At 40.0% G+C, this 18782-nt stretch overlaps 1 protein-coding gene across 1 annotated transcript in view; it reads right to left on the bottom strand.

Annotated features, from left to right (window-relative positions):
• Nucleotides 1–18782, bottom strand: part of LOC110086127 (collagen alpha-4(VI) chain) — a 106922-nt gene that overhangs the window by 32942 nt on the left and 55198 nt on the right. Inside the window, exons 24-30 of the mRNA XM_073003491.2 lie at nt 17397–17459; nt 14671–14733; nt 13371–13433; nt 12090–12140; nt 9061–9096; nt 6774–6836; nt 6071–6133 (exon numbers count right to left, since the gene is read on the bottom strand). Coding sequence (XP_072859592.2) covers nt 6071–6133; nt 6774–6836; nt 9061–9096; nt 12090–12140; nt 13371–13433; nt 14671–14733; nt 17397–17459 — 402 coding nt within the window. The remainder of the gene's footprint in view (nt 1–6070; nt 6134–6773; nt 6837–9060; nt 9097–12089; nt 12141–13370; nt 13434–14670; nt 14734–17396; nt 17460–18782) is intronic.

The following is an 18782-nucleotide window of genomic DNA, read 5'->3' as shown; positions in this document are numbered from 1 at the left end:
TTCCTAGACTGGAACTGTTTTTATTCGTTTTAATGGTTTTTTTGTGTTTTTATAAGGTTTTTGAACTCTTTTATATTTTTCATGTTTTCTTTACCTCACTACATCTGTGTAACTAAACAGCACAATGCTAGTTTATTTGTTTTGGTTTAATTTAGCTTTGATATCTAGTAACATGCTTTTTCTTTAATAAAATAAAGATTATAAAACTCATTTGGTTTCCTGAACAGTACACTTGTCATAGGGTCATCTGAGAGTGCTGCCTCGGCCTAGCTTACTTAGAGTCCTGTCAGAGGTGCAAGTTAAGTCTAAGGACTACAAAGCCCACTTGACCTTTTCATAATAATATCTGAGAGTACCAGGGTGTTCTTATGTGGACAGACCTGCGAGAAGGTGTGTTGTATCATGGCTGGCTGAATTTGGACTCTTCAGCCCATTTTAGCATGTGCAAACTCCTGATTGCTCTCTGTCCAAGCTTACACGTGTGTTTTCGAACCCGTGTTTGCGACATGGTGGCAGCTGCGTGATGGACCACGTGCTGGGTTTTGTAGTACCTCAGGATGACCAATCTTTGTTTTATCTGGCAGCTTGAGTGACTCTGATCCACAAGCTAAGTTTTGATTGCAGTGGGACACTGAGGCTTCAAGGAGCTAGGTGCTTCCCTGGTGTAAACAGTAGCTTCCTAGGAAACGCTGTTTGCCAGCAGTTAGATCTAAAGGCTGTGGTGAGAGGTGTTAAATCTTCAGGCTGTGGTAATGTGTGTTAGAATCTGGGGTGCTCTTTTAAGAAAGAGATTCCCAGTGGGACAAGCAAACTGTTAGGAAACAATTGGATTTAATCAGTGGGCATGTGCAGGTTGTTACAACGTTGTAGTGAAGAAATTCCAAGATGCATGTCCTTTATTTTTGGAGTGCTTGCACCCAAGTTGAGCAGATCATTTCACAATCTTAGGATTGCATAAATGACTCTGGCTACATTGTTTTGGGACTTGCATCCAGGTTTTTTTTTTGTTTTGGCCTAAGCGTACTCCTATAATCTTAGGATTTGCCGGAGCACCTGGCCGTGTTCCAGACTAGCTCTGGGTCTCCCCACTACGATCTTAGGATCTGTCAGGAGTACCTAGTTGCATCTGGCTTGGCCTGGAGTCATGCCCTATGATCTTAGAGGTATCTATCTGCACCCAGTTCAGTCATTGATCATCTCTGTAACTTTAGGGTTCACAGAGTGATCACAGTTTTTCTTTTCTCTTCCTTTTGGATTTTTCAGTATTTTGGTTTGGCAGCTGTCTGTCTTCTCACAGATCTTAGGGTCACAGAGTGACAGCAGTTGGTCAAAGGTGCAGAGGAGATTTTAAAAATTTTTCTCTTTTTTTTGGAGTTTTGTTTGTTTTTATCGCTGACCTAGCCTAGGCTAGATTGCCAGCAGAAGATGGGGGAGCAAGAACAGTCGGCAACTGTGGACAGACTCTTGGAAGTGGCTTCGGGATTTTTCGAGCAAGCCAAGCAGAAAATTAGGGAAAGAGATTCCCTTATAGAAAATCTGTACTATGAAAACATACTTCTAAAACGTTTTTTAAGCACAGAACCTGGCTTGATGCAAAAGTTTTTCCAAGCTCAGCAGGGTTCCTTAGGGGATTACTGCAACGAGTCGCTCCAAACAATTGGGAGCGATCCGGAGATGCAAGATGCTTGTGTGGAAAGAGTTAACGAGGCCCAGTGGAATTCTAATGAGCATTCCAGAGGAGACAGCGATTTATCGCCCGTCCAAACAAAGGATTTACAGGCCCTGGAGCCGCGCGCAGAGAGAGGAATGCAGGAGAAAGTTCGCCGGGAAATAGCACCGGACGACCCAAGGGAAAACTGCAGTGCTCCAGAGAATTTCGGTGAATTGGGATTCAGCTCAGCACCATCTTCAGCTCTTTTTCAGAGCACAGGACAGGTGAGAAGTTCTGAAATAATTCGGGATGAGACTATGGGTTTGCCAGGACTTGTGTCAGCAGATCTTGATGCATGTCAGATCTCAAACAACCCCCCTTCTCTTAGCCCAGAGGGAACAGCGAAATCAGACACTGTTAGGTTGACAGGGACCCCGTGTACTTCATGGCAGTTCGGAAGTAATGAAATTTACCAAGGGGGTGGCCTACTCAAGGTACCGGAACAGTCAGCTGAGAAGGCTGGAGGAGTGAAGGTTTTCTCAGAGTCTTTGCCAAGTGCCATAGGAGGTGATAGTGGAGCGGTTTTGCAGCATGGACTTTCACATTGTTTCAATAGTACAAGTGACTGTGTAAGCTTGTTTAAAGATACAAGGCTGCATTTGAACCTGTCAGATGGTGAGACTGTTTCTAACACAACCAATGAAGGGGGAAGCACTAACTTTTTGGGATTACAAAGTACTGATGTTTCTCCAGAGACTGAAATCATATCTGGAAGCTTTGGCCCAGTACTACAGTTAATCTTCTCAGAAAGATCTTTAGAAAGAAAGGCAGAGGTTTGGGACCATTCTTATTTTCAACAACCTATTTTCCAAGGAAGTGGTGAGAATGCTGATACTGTTTCTGAGGCTATGCAGAGTACTCCCGAGGGAACTTTGATGCAACAGCGGCCTCTTGTGACCAAACCTGATAGCACAGTTAATTCAGAAAGAACACCAGCAATCCGGGTTTACATGTGCAATACATTTCTTGACCCAGAGATTCCTGACATTACACCTGTGGTAACTGAGGTAGACCAAGAGAATAATGAGCAAGGTGGAGGAGGTGATGTGGAGGTAGATACTGGAATTGAAGGCATTGATCAATTTAGCCAAGAACAGGTATTGGAGTCTGTGTTAGCTAATCACCAAAACGTTTTCCCTAATTCACCTGGAGAGACTAATGTGGTGAAACATTTTACTACAATCAATGTTGAGACGTTGGTAGAAATTGTTGCAAACGCTGAATACATTTCTGTGATTGGAATAAAAGGAGGGCTTTATCAGATTTTAATTAAAGAGGAACATCGCCCTTATACATCAATTACTTGCCCTCAGGGAATTTACCAACTCAGAAAACTAGCACCGGAAATGAAAAATACCTATGTTACTTTTCAGAAATTGGTTGATGAATTGTTTGGTGATTTATATTATGTGATTGGCTATGTAGGCAACCTTGTAATTTACAGCCCTGATCCAATTCAAGCAGACCAAAATGCTTTGACATTCTTAGAGAAGCAGAGATATCGAAGCCCAAGATTAATGCAGTGGTATTTCAGATTGCAAAAATATAATTTTGATGTTGAACATCTACCAAGAAAGGAGGATTTAATTCCCCACTGTTTATCTCGAATGTTCAGTGCAGATGCAAGGGGAGAAAATGGCTAGAATTGTTAAGGCTCTGATGTTTAATTTTCTTGGTATTCTGTATGTCAATGTTCCTGAGCATACATAGAGTGTTTTCACTATTATTACTACATATCAGTATATTAGATTGTCAAGTCATTATAATGTTAAACCTTGTTTCATTATTTTACTGTTTGAGGACTAGAGTATTATCTGAGCATATGCAGAGTGATGTATTTGATTAAGTATACTAACATGTTTGTTCTTCTGTTTTTCAGACTAGTAGAAGTGTCTAACGCAAATTTCTCTCATGTATGGTAAATACTGTAATTATAATAGTTCTCATGTATCAATTGTTTTGCTATTTTAGAATCATATTTGAAATGTATTACTTTATGTTCAAGTTAATATCTTTCTCTATTTTGTTACTGCTTAATTATGACATCTCATCTTATTCCGTTATCAAAATTAAAACTTAAATTGTTTGAGAATTTTGTTAATCTTCCGGGGGCTTGTGATGAGATGGGTTTTTGAGTTAAAATCTTTTAAAGGCATATGGGTTTTGTAATTAAGAAATAAGCCAGAGAGGTTCCATTTTGTTTCTTTGTATAAAGTATCTTTGCTATGCTGACAAGTTGTTTCTAGGCGAGCGAGAGAATGTTATTCTGAAAGCCTGAGAAAGGACTCGGTGTGATTAGATAGATGGGAATTGTTGTGACTCTTTGAGAAACCACCGTAACCCAAATAACATCTGGTGTGTATGAGAAAGAAGTCATGTGGTGCAACAGGACTGTTTGCCTAGTAACGAACTCTGATTGGATGACATCGTGGGAAGGTGCATTAAGCCCTTGCCAGTTACTCTTGAAAAAGGAACTTTTTGCCTATGGACATTGTCTTTCCAAGACCGACCTTTCAGTGATTCGTGACCTATTCTTCAGCCATTTGGGACTCACCCTGATGTCTTTCGAGACAGGCTGGTGGCCTACCTACATGGACTGGTTTCTATGCTTTGCTGGATTACTTTTGGACTTATGGGATTTTTCCTAAGGACTGTGCATGGACTATTTCCTTGGACTGTTCTATGGAATATTCGTTATGGACTTCTTTTCTTGGAATACTCCATATGGACTATGCTCTTGTAATTTTGTAAGGACTATGGTATATTTACTGGATTTTTCTTTTCTAAGGACTATGGGACATATAATGGATTTTTACTTTTGTTTAGGGGTTTTTATTCTATAGTATCACTGAGGACTATAGCCTTTTTATAACCTACTTGGATTATTTTGTTTTTACTAATGATTTCCTAGACTGGAACTGTTTTTATTCGTTTTAATGGTTTTTTGTGTTTTTATAAGGTTTTTGAACTCTTTTATATTTTTCATGTTTTCTTTGCCTCACTACATCTGTGTAACTAAACAGCACAATGCTAGTTTATTTGTTTTGGTTTAATTTAGCTTTGATATCTAGTAACATGCTTTTTCTTTAATAAAATAAAGATTATAAAACTCATTTGGTTTCCTGAACAGTACACTTGTCATAGGGTCATCTGAGAGTGCTGCCTCGGCCTAGCTTACTTAGAGTCCTGTCAGTGGTGCAAGTTAAGTCTAAGGACTACAAAGCCCACTTGACCTTTTCATAATAATATCTGAGAGTACCAGGGTGTTCTTATGTGGACAGACCTGCGAGAAGGTGTGTTGTATCATGGCTAGCTGAATTTGGACTCTTCAGCCCATTTTAGCATGTGCAAACTCCTGATTGCTCTCTGTCCAAGCTTACACGTGTGTTTTCGAACCCGTGTTTGCGACACGGGGCACCACTGTGTTTCTATTCTAAAAAGATCCCATATGGATTTTAAAAAAATAAGGTGGTAAGATTTAAGACACCAACATTACTGATTTTCCAATACAACTAGTTTTTATAGGTTTGCGAGGACTCAGGCTGTCAGTTGAAGTTACTATGTTGTCTTGGCTCTTCAGGTGGGGAGGGAAATATAAAGGGATGCATCATTGGAGGGGAACATTTATGTTTCATATATAAGGTGTCTTTAATGCCTGGGAACCCACCTCCAGCCGTTCCCAGCTGGCAGCAGGGCTCCCTGACTCTGCACAGAAGTGTCTGCATGCGGGTCTTCGATACTGCTGATCAGACAACCTTTTGTTTGCAGTGTTTTCTCCCACAAAGCTATCACTTCACAGAAGAGAACATAGGCAACCTTTTTACTGCACATCCTTCCACATGTGCGATTGTACTCTCTTTACCACTTATGTAGCATAATGCAGTCTATTTAACTCCCACAGATTAGAAAGTCACCTTTGGAGTAATTTGGTTCTGCATTTTTTCATAGTTTTATTCTGCATTTTTGAACAACTATCACTTGCTTGTTATTCAAGGTTATTCTTTCCCCAACCCCCCAATCCCCTCCCCGTAAGTTCTTTTTGATGCATTTCTATGTTCTTTCTAGCCTTGAAGAGGATACATAAGAACTGCTGGATAGCTCAGTGGTTTAAGTGCCTGCCTGCTGAGCCATAGGTTGGGTGTTCAATTCCCCATTGTGCATCCTTGACAGGGGCTGGACTCAATGATCCATTGGGTCCCTTCCAGATCTGCAGTTCTAAGATGGTGGTTATTATTATTTTTAGTATATATTGTCCCATTAACATACTTGATGGCTAGGTTTTGTTAATGCACGCCTGCTCAGTAAAACATAATTTGATTTTGTCTTTTCAAAATACAATATAACTTAATTTGACATTACCATTCTTCCAGGTGGTCCTCGGTCTCCTCGACTGCCTACTCCCCCTGGTCTTCCACCACTGGCCTTCAAAGTGCAAAGAGCTCATGAAAACTCAAATGACAATTTTACTTGCTTCAGGCATTATAGAAAATTACGAAGCTAGGTATTCATCAGTCACAGATCAAGGCAATTGGATTCATGCTAAGTAAAGATACTGGATTATAGCTGAAGATCATGACCTTTCCCCCGAGACAGTCCTTCACAGCAGCAAGTCCCTTGAACAAATCTCATTGTCTCTGCTGACCAGATGTGCAGTGCTCTTAACTCTGACAGAGCAGATTATATATGACCTTATGGTCACTTATGATCTCCTTGTGGTTGTTCCATGCACTGTCCACAAGACACATGGGCGGTTCATGATTAGAGCAGGGAAATGCTCCCTGAAACTATGGGATGAGGCATCCCTCACGTGGGGTCTATACAAGGCACAGCTGACAACACATGTACTGCACTGTGGTCAATGAGAGCCTCAACAGCTGCCACATTCCTACTTCCCTTCCAGGATACTTCTATATGCTTGGTACCAACCAATCCACAAGTGAAACCTTGGATATAGGTGACCAGCTTAAGTGACACAGAGACAATGCTACGTGCAAAACTGGGGGTGGGGGTCTTTGTTGATAAGAAAAAATAAATCAATGCCATGAAAGTTTATCTTTATCACCCTTTGTCCTCTAATTCCTTTGGCTCCTTTATTCCCTGGAGGGCCTGGGTTACCATCTTCTCCCTACAAAGAAAACAGAGTTTTGCAGTTAAGGGACATGTTTAGACATTAAGTGGGAATTCATAGAATAATGAAGTTGGAAGGGGCCTAGAAGGCCATCAAGTCCAACTGCCTGCTCAATGCAGGAATACAAATCAAAAGATATCTGCCAGGTGGCTGTCTAAATTTCTCTTGAATGCCTCCAGTGTTGGAGCACTCACCACCTCTTGAGGTAATTGATTCCATTGCTATGCGACTCTAACAGTTAGGAAGTTTTTCCTGATATTCAACTGAAAACTGGCTTCCTGTAACTTGAAACCTGCTCTCAAGGAGAGATAACTGAGAAAAGATTCTGCCCCCCCCCCAACCTTATGACAGTCTTTCAAGTATTTGAGGACTGCTATCATATCTCCCTCCGTCTTCTTTTCTCAAGACTAAACATGCCCAGTTATTTCAGTCTTTCCTCATAAGGCTTGATTTCCAATCCCCTTATCATCCTTGGTGCCCTCCTCTGAACTTGTTCCAATTTGTCAGCATCTTTCTTGAACTACAGCATCCAGAACTGGACACAGAACTCAAAATGAGGCCTAACCAGTGCCAAATAGAGGGGAACTAGTACCTTGCAGGATTTAGAGACTTCTGTTCATGCATTGTAAAATAGCAATTGCCTTTTTTGTAGCCACATCACACTTTTGGCTCATATTCAACTTGTGATCTGCGATAATTCCAAGGTCCTTCTCACTCGAAGTATCCTCCATCTTGTAACTGTGCAATTGGTTTCTTTTTCCGAGGTGCAGTACTTTGCACTTATCCCTGTTGAATTTCATTCTGTTGATTTCAGTCCAGTTCTCAAACTGATCCAAATGATTTTGAATATCTGTGAATATCATTTTGAATTTTGTTTCTTGTGTTTCGAGCCCTTGCCTTTTTCTTTCTCAGGAAGGAGCTCCAAGGAACCTCAGCCTGGCTTGGGGACATATGCAGTGATTCTAACTCTCTGCCATCATGCCACAGGCTCAATCCAAATGGCTCCCTGAAGTTGCTTGCCTGTTTAAAACTTAAAGCCAGGGCTGTAACCAGTGTGGAGTAACTGGGACGGAACCCTAAGGCATCAAAATCTAGAGGGCACCAAGAGCTAGTGGCGAATCTAGTGACAAATGTTAGGAAAATAAATGACAACTACACCTGGCCCTATTCTTTCTTCATTCCTGAAAGCATAAACTCTCTTTTTCTTTTTTAAGGGGTCATAATGTCTTTCTTGGGGGAGCTCACATCCCCATACCTTGGGCCCTAGTACAAGGAGGGAGTTGGACCCTGCCGCTTGTGCAACTTCCAAGTAATCCATGTCACTATGGAGAAGACAGTGTTTATTGCTCCCAAGTTCCAAAACTACTAATGCCTCTGCTCAAAGCTCACTTATTTTTATCCCCAAAAGTTGGATTGCTATAGTATTAGCCACAAATGGAGGCAGTGGAAAATTATTCACTAAATTTCAGATCAAAAGTTTCCCCCTGAACAGCTAACAGCAGCTCTGGGAGGTCAATTTGGATCAGGACCAGAGAGAGTCTTAGGCACCCTGCCATACTCAATCTGCATGTCTGGATTGACACTGAGGGTGCAACTATACAATGGGGAAAATGCGCTTTGATCCCCTGAGTATTTGTAGTTAAGCAAACTGGGGTTTCCTGGGTGAATCACTGTAGCTGTCCAGATGACAGTTTTCAGGAGTAAGCAGGTCAGATGCAGAGAGCCCAGTTTGCATGGCACATCAATAACAGAAGTTTCCTCAAGGTGCTAACAAGGTGTTAATTTATACTGTAATTTACACACCTCTCTCCTCATTCATTTGGTTCTCCTACATGCCCTATAGGGTTTTTCAGCACTGAGTTGAAATCTTTCTTGTTTAAGAAACTGTGTGGAACCAAGGGATGGTCAGTTGAGGGGAAATGAACCCCCGCAAGTGCCCCTTTGCATCAAATTAGGTGATCCCACTGGCAGAATGCAGACAATAGTGATGCTGAAGGGATCAAAACAAATTTAAACCACCCCTGCCAATTTAACAAAAAAGAGAGACAATTTCCCACTCAAAGAGACAGTTCCAGAGTGGGTTTCCCTGCATTGAGGTTTATGTCATAGAATCACTGAGTTTTAATATGAATTTAAATCGAATGTAAATTGTGGAGTCAATAGCCAATGCACTCACAACTCATATCGGAAGCATAGTTTACCCACTGTAGTACTTGTATACCTGTGGTCCAGGAATTCCTAGAAATCCATAATGTCCCTGGTGTTATAAAACAGAAACAAAACATTGGTTTGACATTTTCATGCTGCCTGTTCACTGTGCAGTTTTAAAAAGCTAACGTTGTGTGTGTGTGTGTGTGTGTGTGTGTGTGTGTGTGTGTGTGTGTGTGTGTGTGTGTGTGTGTGTGTGTGTGTGTGTGTGTGTGTGTGTGTGTGTGTGTGTTTTTATGAAACACATTTGTAGGATTGCTATTGTTTTACCCAATTCTGAAGCCCAGGATTTGAACATATGGATATTAAACAGCATTGGGGAGCTGATCAACCACTGGGGGGCTTCACAATTAAGAGTCCAAGGGGTGGACATCATCTCCACAAGCCTCACCAAGAGAATATTGTGGTTGATGATAACAAAGATCATTGAGAGATTGAGGAGGAGGAGCAAGGACATTTTGCCCTGTTTATCTCCCTCAAAAAGTCATCTTGCAGGGCGACCAATGCAGTCTCCATACCATGATGCAGCCTGAACCCAGACTGGAATGGATCAAGGGCATCAGTTTCCTCCAGGAGTGCCTGTAGCTGGTTACCCACCACCCTCTCCACTAGCTCACTTTAAAAAGGCACACTGGTGACAGGTCTGTAGTTGTTGATATCATCCTCTGCTAAACTAGGTTTCTGGGGTTTTTTGCGTATGAGTCTGATAAGGGCTCAGGGAAACCTGCTCTCAAGGAGAGATGTATTAATAACAGTGTCCCATTCCATTGTTACTGGCCTGGCAGCTTTTATGAGCCAGGCTGGGCAAGGATCTAGGGACGTAGCATTGGTTCTGCAGCAATCAAGCACACTGTCAATTTTTACTGATGTCACAGCATGAACTTGTGTAAAAATTCACCAGACAAGGTGGTGCAGTGGACATCTCAGCTTGATCTACTGAAGGAAAACGGCAATCTACTGAAGGAAAATGAATTACTTGCACCTTATGCTACTTGCAAGTAATCCATTTCCTTGTGTAGAAGCCATGGCAGTAGTTGGATGGAAAGAGGAAGTTTTTAATTACCAAAAATCACTGATGATACCAATGATATAACCGGGGGAGACTTTCAGTAATTAAAGACTTCCATCTTCTACATTGCAGCTCCCATGGCTTCCAGGAAATAAAATGGATTAAACGTGAGTCAGACAAGCCATAGAGAGAAAGGGAAAGTCTTCAGTTACTCCAAATCTCCCCCTACCAGTTACATTTATCATTTTGAGCATAAAAAGAGATGGCCATCTTGTATAATAGTTCCAGAAAGCTTATTTGCTGGTTCAGCAAAACCTTAGTTTGGCATTATGTTCATATCATCCTGCCCTTACCACTGCATTCTCTGCCACCCCTTGCCCCATTGCCCATATGTTGGAGGAATGTCTGAAGAGCTAGTTCTATGCAAGGCATATCACATCATGGTTTAGAATTCTCCATGATCAGAGTTCAAAATCAGGGGGGCTTCCCTTTTTCTGATCTTCCTCTAATGTGTAGATACTGGGCAGGGGAAGCATCATAACACTTAGTTATTACAAAGGGGCCTGGGGGCCAGGCTCCACCTCTCTTCCTCAACCGTGTTCTATATGTATCCAGAACAGCCACTGGAAGGGCAGCAAGAACACAGGATAGCTTCCAGTGAGCAGAAACCAAGGTTTGAGGGGAGATGTGCTGAGACCTCCTATATTGCCTGTCCTCAGGATTACTCCCTCCAGGTTCCACCTCTCTTTTCTTCCAGAACAAAGCCTTAAAGGGCCAGCTTCCTAGCCATAAGCTGGAGACTTAATCATTTCTAGAGGAGCCCCTGCTGGGCATACGGCTGGCATTGGCATAGCTGCTCCCAGGACCATGGAACTCCAGGAAGCAAACACCATGTCCTAGTACTAAAGTTAGGCCCTAGAGGTGCTAAATTTGTTGTAGGCATAAAGGCCTCAACTTCAGGTAGCTGGATCACAACAATTCTGGATCTCAGATATAGCTTGCTTAGCGTCAAGGATCACTGAGCCTCTCAGTCCACAGCTAGGCAGCTGCTGGATGCCTAGAGTGGTCGCAATGACCAGATAGGCGGGATATATATATCCCACCTATCTGGTCATTATTTGTACCTTTATCACTCTTTAATGTCAGAGTAGGGTCCCTGTAAGGCCCCTATGATGTCACATTTTATCATATTATACTGAAATATCCATTGGCATTCTGTATGTGTGTATATATAGATATTTCAGTATAATATGATAAAATGTGACATCATAGGGGCCTTACAGGGATCCTACTCTGACATTAAAGAGTGATAAAGGTACAAATAATTGGATAGGGTTAGCACACTAGCAAAATGTAGATTTCAGTTAGTATAATCAGGAAGCAGATCAAAGAAACAGTTGGATGATGTTTCCTGAGATAGTTAATATGGAGTGAACGAACACAAGCCACCTGTCAAAGCATCTTTCCAAGTCTGAAAGAACTAAGTTCCAACAAAATGAGTCCATACACATTTCCCTCAGTGTTTTTTGGATGGGTACTATGGTCTAAAAGACTCAGCTTAGTGTAGGCAAATTTTTTCTATCTTCCCTTCCAATCACAACTACTTATCATACCTAGGAATTTTGCACTTTTCATTCTTTCCACAAAACGTTGTGCTAAAGCTGATTTTGGCACAGAATAAACTGAGAAGCAAAAATGCAGAGCTCTAAGAACAAAGTAAACTAGATGAATAAACTACTGCTGCTATAAACTGGATTTAAGTGCTCCATCCTACTGTATAATATTTATTGCTTGTGTATTACTCTATTACTCATTGTTACTTATTGTTTAATGATAGTAATTTATTAAATTATTATAACCACATGGAACACAATCCACCAGAATCTCTACATAAGCTTCAAAGAAATGAAAATAATATGTCCAGCTGCATTCTTACTTTCTTTTATGGACAAGAAATATTCTCAACAGCAGTGTAAGTAATATCACTACATAAAATTGTGCATACACCAAATCTCACACCTGAAAACTCTCACCTTTGCTCCTTTTCTTCCTTGTAGGCCATAGCCTTCTTTACCATCTAGTCCCTGCAAAGGATAGAAAAAACAACAACCAATTAACTGGGAGACTTCAGGCCAGCCTTCTAATGAATTCAGTTAAAGCAGTAATTGCAAGCGGACAATATTGGGTGTCAAAAAGGGCAGAAAATTGCCAGTTATTTCTTTTATTATTTTTGTGTTTTTGTTTGGCCATTAAACGAGAGGTAATTGTGAACATTTTGCCTCAGATGTTAAAATCACTTGACAGACCTTAGGAAACAAGGTATCTTCAGTTCAAAATGGGGTATTTGCATTTCAGTCAGGGAAATGTTTTGTCAACCCTAACTGTAACCACATTTACTCACTTCCCTGAATGTCTAGCTTTTTTATTTTTATTTTTTTTACCAAAAACAATCACTCCAGAGGGGCTGGTCACTTGATGTCATCACTACGTGACACTGAAATCTCAAATTAGAGAGTTGAAACGTCTTGGCTTGTAAACTTTACTATACTTTGAACACTACTATAGTTAGTAAAGTACCGTAAGTAAGGAGGATAAGGCTGTACACTGGAAGGCATATGTCGATCCATGAAGAAACAAGACTCACAAAGTCTAAAATTTTGTTTTGTTTTTCACATTTTACTCACTGGCTCGAGGATCTACAAGAAAACCTAATGGCTCTCATTTTCAGCTGGCCATATTCAGAAAGCCAGTCTGTCTTCCCAAACAACTTGGGTCATTAGGATTTGAGTAAAAATAATCTGAGCTTTAGTGACAAAAACTGAAGTAGCTCAACCCAAGATAACTTGCAATAACTCATGCTGCAACCCATGGCTTTAGCACTGATCTAAACATTTTGGACTAAATCCAATGGTTAATCCAAACTAGCAGGTTAACTGTGGAATTAATGGGACTTGTTAATCAACATTTGGTCCAATTGTTACAGTGGATCTACTCTAGCTGGGACTAACAACTTGATTTAGCATCTGTACTGATGATTCCGAACATTGGAGGAGTCAACCAGTTTGGTTAACATCACTTCATCAAACAGATAAGGGGATCAGTCCACTGTGCTACCCTCAAAAATTTCTTTTCTCCCTCCAACTCAAAATAAATTGGTCTGTGTTGCTGAGGACAGCCAAGAATGTATCTAAATACATTTAGAAGTCAATACACAAAGAAGGAATATAAATTGAAGCAGCTCTTGAATTCTACTCTGAGAGAAATTCCAGGGCAAAAATCAAGTACAAAGATAGACTCAGTATGGGAAAACTCACAGGGAAGCCTCTTGGTCCACGTGGCCCCTGTAGGCCTTTTTCTCCATGATCACCAGGTTCACCCTTTTAAGATATGAGAGAAAAGATTAGCTATTCAACACCATAAGCCAGTTATATCGATTCATTTTCTATAACCTAGTTTTCATTCAGTTTGTTCAACTCATATTGGAATAAAAATAAAAATAAACTAGATATCAGAGAGTAGAATTCAAGCGTCCTTCATACTGATAGACAGCTGATTATTTTTGAATGTTAACAATCCAAAGTTCAGCATGATCTAACATCTCCAAAATACAGTAATGAGACTTTAATGTTAAACTCTGGTAGTCATTGTTGCACTCTCTGCACTTCCACACACAACAACAGGAAGAGACATCCATACATGTCCAAGAGAGGAGTAGCTCTAGACAGAGCCACCGCCTTGGAAAGGGCTTCTCTCATGCCCTCATCACTTTCAAATTCACTTCTGTAGCCAGACACTAAAGAAGCCATTGCTGAAAGTAGAAACTTAGTGGCACTCCTAGCTTACTCCCATACACTATTGTGCAGGCTGTGCATTTCCTGCCACACCCACCTTCTCCATGGGACATTCACACAACTGAAACTAGTGGGCACCGTCCTCCATATGTAGTTTATTTCAAGAAATGCTCTTAGATATTTGCCTTTAGTGCACAACCAGCCCCTGACCTCAAATGGAGGACTAAGCTACAATGATTTGTGTGGCTCTTCTCTCAAATATGCTGTAAAATGGATAACTTTCCCCACTCTGATAGTATTGAGATGTGTTACATCCACCACCACTAGCTAACAACTGTACTATAGCATTTGTAGTCCACCTGAGGAAAAGGTGAGGGATTTGGGGGGGGGATTAAAGTTGCAAAAGGAGCAGTTCAGCCACCAACAAATGTGCTACAAAGAGACCATAGTGATAATCCACATGCTATCTCTGCAAATCTCATTGTTTACTTTAAAACTAGTGGTTTAACTAATCAATTAATAATACTAATTCAACAAAATCAACATTTTCAGTACTATTTTTTTAAAAAATTCTCTCATTCCAATCGTTTAATATTAACAAATTAATTTTGAAACTCAAAATTCAAAATGTAGCAGCAGCTAGTGAAATTTCTATAAAACTGGAGAAACATATTCCAAAAGAGATGATATTCTTCACTAAGCAAAAAAAAAAAACCCTCACAATTATCTTTATATTTTGTTAATACTAAACATATGAAGGCTGTGTTCTACTTTTAAAAAATGCACTCGGAAAATGGGTCCTACTGATATCAAGCATGCTTACCTTTTGACCTGTACTTCCTAGTTTCCCTGGAGAGCCGGGTCTACCACTGATGCCTGGATTACCCTCCAATCAGAAACACAGATCAACAGTCACACTCAAGAAATAAAAAGCAATTCTTGACTTCTATCCCATGTACAAAACTTGTTGGCAAAATCTGTGTTTCCTCTTACAGAGCTAATCAGCTTTGTGACCACAGTTATCGTCGGCATCCAGTTAAAACTCCTCTTATGTTTTCTCTATAATCATATTCAGGTTTCCAGGTACCCTAAGTCAGTGCTTCTCAACCTTGGGTCCCCAGATGTTCTTGGACTGCAACTTCCAGAAATCCTGGCCAGCACAGCAAGTGGTGAAGGCTTCTGGGAACTGCAGTCCAAGAACGTCTGGGGACTCCAGTTTGAGAACTACTGCAGCCTAAAAGATGTCTGTCGAATCATTATACAGGACTATATAAACATAAATTCACTAACACTGGCACGGAAATAATTCATTTCTTTGTAACATGTCAGTTACTGACACAATGTAAAGTGGCTACAGTCTTCTATTTGAATGGCAGTCTATTCGAAACCTAATCCGAAGATTTAAAAAACCCTAAGAAGAAATCTGTGAGGGCTTTGAAAGTGCCCACCAATAGGATCTGGACAGAAGACTTAACGGGGACACAGCTCAACTGGGATTAAATCTAAATCCCAATAAGGAAGTCCCATGAAATCAATGGGATTCTGATAAGGCAACATTTATTGGTTCGGTGGTCCTGCTTCAGCTGAGGACCAGCAACTTGATGTAGCTATAGCTACACGCTTCTGCATGAATTATATTACATTTGTATTACATTTTCTAACATTTTTATCAATTCATATACAGTAAATCCATATTTGAAAATTACATGCATATCTGTGTCCTTTTTTGTTCTCTTTTTGCGTGATACATTTCCATCCTTCTTCTCTGAAAGCAACAATAGACACCCTACTCATGGAAGAATCAAGACAAACAGACAAACAAACAACACAAAATTTGTAAGTTTTATTCCTTGGGACTTATCCAGAAGGAGAAATGTTAGAAGAGATATTGTTTTCAAAGGTTTTTTTAAAATCTGCGACTAAACATGAGGAAGGAATGACCGGTGGAGACTATTGGAAGCTGACTTCCAGAGTCAAAAGCCTAAGAAAAACTTGTCTGAAGAGAAAGCTCTTTGTCTGCTGGCTAGTTTTGCATGAAAGGGAGTTCCACACCCTGGCTGCAGTCTTTGAAAAGGCCTTCTCTTATGCCCTCACCAAATGGTTTTGGGAGGGCAATGGAACTGAGACAGGGGCCTGCCCTGAAGATCTTATAACCAGGCAAGGCTTACATGGGAAATATATTTATGACATTTAGACAGGATAAGCATTGAGAGACTATGCTTTTTTTTTACTTGCCCCTTCTTCACATGGCAAATTAATTGCTATTCTCCAGACTATGAAATGCTTAGCAGAAGGTGGTGTCTCACATGCAAGAAGCCCACAAACATCCACTGATGTGGTACAAAATTTCTGGAGGGAGGATATGTATGGGAAAGGATGTAAACTTACTACTGTATTTTTCTTTTACAATATGCTAAATGTAAACATTAACACCAGGAATACAAACAATTAAATAACAATCAGCCAGAATCCTATTGGATAGTTACTTCATAAGTGCAATCGTAACAGTTGCCATAGCTTATTGCAGCAAATTAATGGGGTGGTGGGTCTGTATAAGATATGTGCCAGGTGTTCAAGTGGATGTGTAATATGGTGCTTGACTGACATATGACCAGCACCTCATAAAGTAGCAGCTTCCACAGTTACACACCCATGTAAATAGTGAATACAATTCTATCCGTTGTGGATTAAAAACAAGTGACCGTGACAGCGTGGGGATGAGGAAATACTATTTTCCGTGAATAAGATATTCACAGAGGGGATTTTACAGTGAAAGGGTGATAGGGTTTTTTGTTTGTTTGTTTGTTTGTTTTAGTGAAATATTCATTCATTCATTCATTCATTCATTCATTCATTCATTCATTTAATTTTTATACTGCCTATCTGACTGCCAGGGACCCTCTGGGTGGTTCACAACATAATAGACAACAATAACACATTAAAATAAATAACAACTACAAAACTATAATAACAATATATATCAGTCAATTAAACTAAAAAGAAAGACAATTAATAAAGACAATTAATAAAAACAAGATAGCAGAAATACAGAATAAGCGCTGGGTAAAAAGCTGAAATCCAGTAATAAATAGCAGCTAGAGTAGGCCCACTCTGGTATGGAGGAGCTGAATCACCCAACCCCAATGATTCAGTGGGCCTACTCTAGTTGCAACTTACTTCTGGATTTCAGACATTAAATTATACATAAGCAGAATTCAAGCTCCTAGTGCAACTGTAGACAATTCTTTCTACTGCAGCTGGCAAGTGTAGTCTGCAAAGACTGTGGTGTAGCATGATTATGAACATAGTACAGTATTCATACACAATAAATATCTAGAGATGGTAAATGAGGGTAACTAGCTGAAATTCAGCAGGACAGACACATTTCCGAGGTCTCTCCACCTGTGAATTTTGGGTATGTTTGGTAACTGTCATTCCAATTCTTCGTTTGTTTTATTAAAAAGCCCAAAATAAATTTGCAGTAAAGCCATGCTGTGAGAGGCAATGAAATACACTCAGCAAAGTAAGATGTATCTTTTAAAGACATACTTGGAGGCCTGGTAAGCCTTGTAGCCCTGATGATCCAGGTATACCTTGTGGGCCTGGCATACCCTGATGAAGAGAACAGAGAGATCTGACTGTTAGTGAGCCATAAAACAAAATAGATTTTTTACATACATTCTCCAAGATCCTGGCACAGACCTGGAATAAGACTAAACTGGGGATGGGCAAAGTGCAAGCTGTGAGGCATGTGCCACCCTCCAATGGATCAAATGTCACCTTCCAGCATCCTTGGGGGCACCTCCCTCCCTCCACAAAATGTTAATGGTTTGTTCAGTTCCCTTGTGCCCTCAAGGTCATGTGAGAGTCGATTCTGCCATGTTTTGAAAGGCTCCTCCACACCCAGAATTTTGCCAGTAGATGGCATGGAGAATTTTTGTTTTTGTTTTTGTTTTTAACAAAAGTTGTGTTAAAATGTATATTTGGGGGATGGGCAGGGTACAGAAAAGCATTCAGTCCTTTTAAGTCCAAGGATGGATATATGCAGCCCTCAGACTTCTGAAGATTACTCACTCCTCCACGAGGCATTAGGAGAAATGCATACACTCTGCGATTACATCTGTTCTTCCAGACACCAAAACAAAAAAACAAAACAAAACAAAACAATAACAGAAAGATGTATCTCAGCAAGCAGGTTTACAAATTAAGCCCATGTTTACCTTCTGAGGACCAATCCAAAAGCAAAGCATGCTAAAGTGCGAGAAGGGAGAAAAACCTGTGCTACCACCAACAGATGTCTTTCACCATTTTAAGTGAGTATGAGTTCTAAATTCAAGCTTTGAATCATCTTATCTGACTGCTAGTTTAGTGATTCAGAGAATGACACAAAACCTGAAAAATCCTGGCAAAATTCTTCTAAAAATACCTTAAAATGCCAATAAAAGTAACTTCTGAGACTAAATGTCACTCATTGGAACTAAACAATGTAGGAATTCTTGTAATATCCAAAAAAGTATCTTCTTCTTCTTCTTCTTCTTCTTCTTCTTCTTCTTCTTCTTCTTCTTCTTCTTCTTCTTCTTCTTATTATTATTATTATTATTATTATTATTATTATTATTATTATTATTATTATTATTATTATTATTATTATTATTATTATTATTATCCCACCTATCTAGTCAATTAAGACCACTCTAGGCGGCTTACAACAAAATATAACAATATAATTAAAAACAATTTTATATAAGTGGAAAAACTTTGGACAAGATGGGACAGACACTAGGAAAAGGAGAGGGGGGAAATCAGGAATTGGCTGAGGGGAAGGCCTGCCAAAACATCAGTGTTTTTAGTTGTTCTTTAAAAATACCCAGTTAAATTACTACTAGTTGCATTACTCACTACCCTTAAAAGAACCAGAGGAAGTTAAATTACTTG

This window comes from Pogona vitticeps, chromosome 6, assembly GCF_051106095.1.
Source record: "Pogona vitticeps strain Pit_001003342236 chromosome 6, PviZW2.1, whole genome shotgun sequence".
In the NCBI taxonomy this organism is placed as follows: Eukaryota; Metazoa; Chordata; class Lepidosauria; order Squamata; family Agamidae; genus Pogona; species Pogona vitticeps.
The sequence above is the reverse complement of the archived record's forward strand: the minus strand, read 5'-3'. Positions and strand labels throughout refer to the sequence as shown.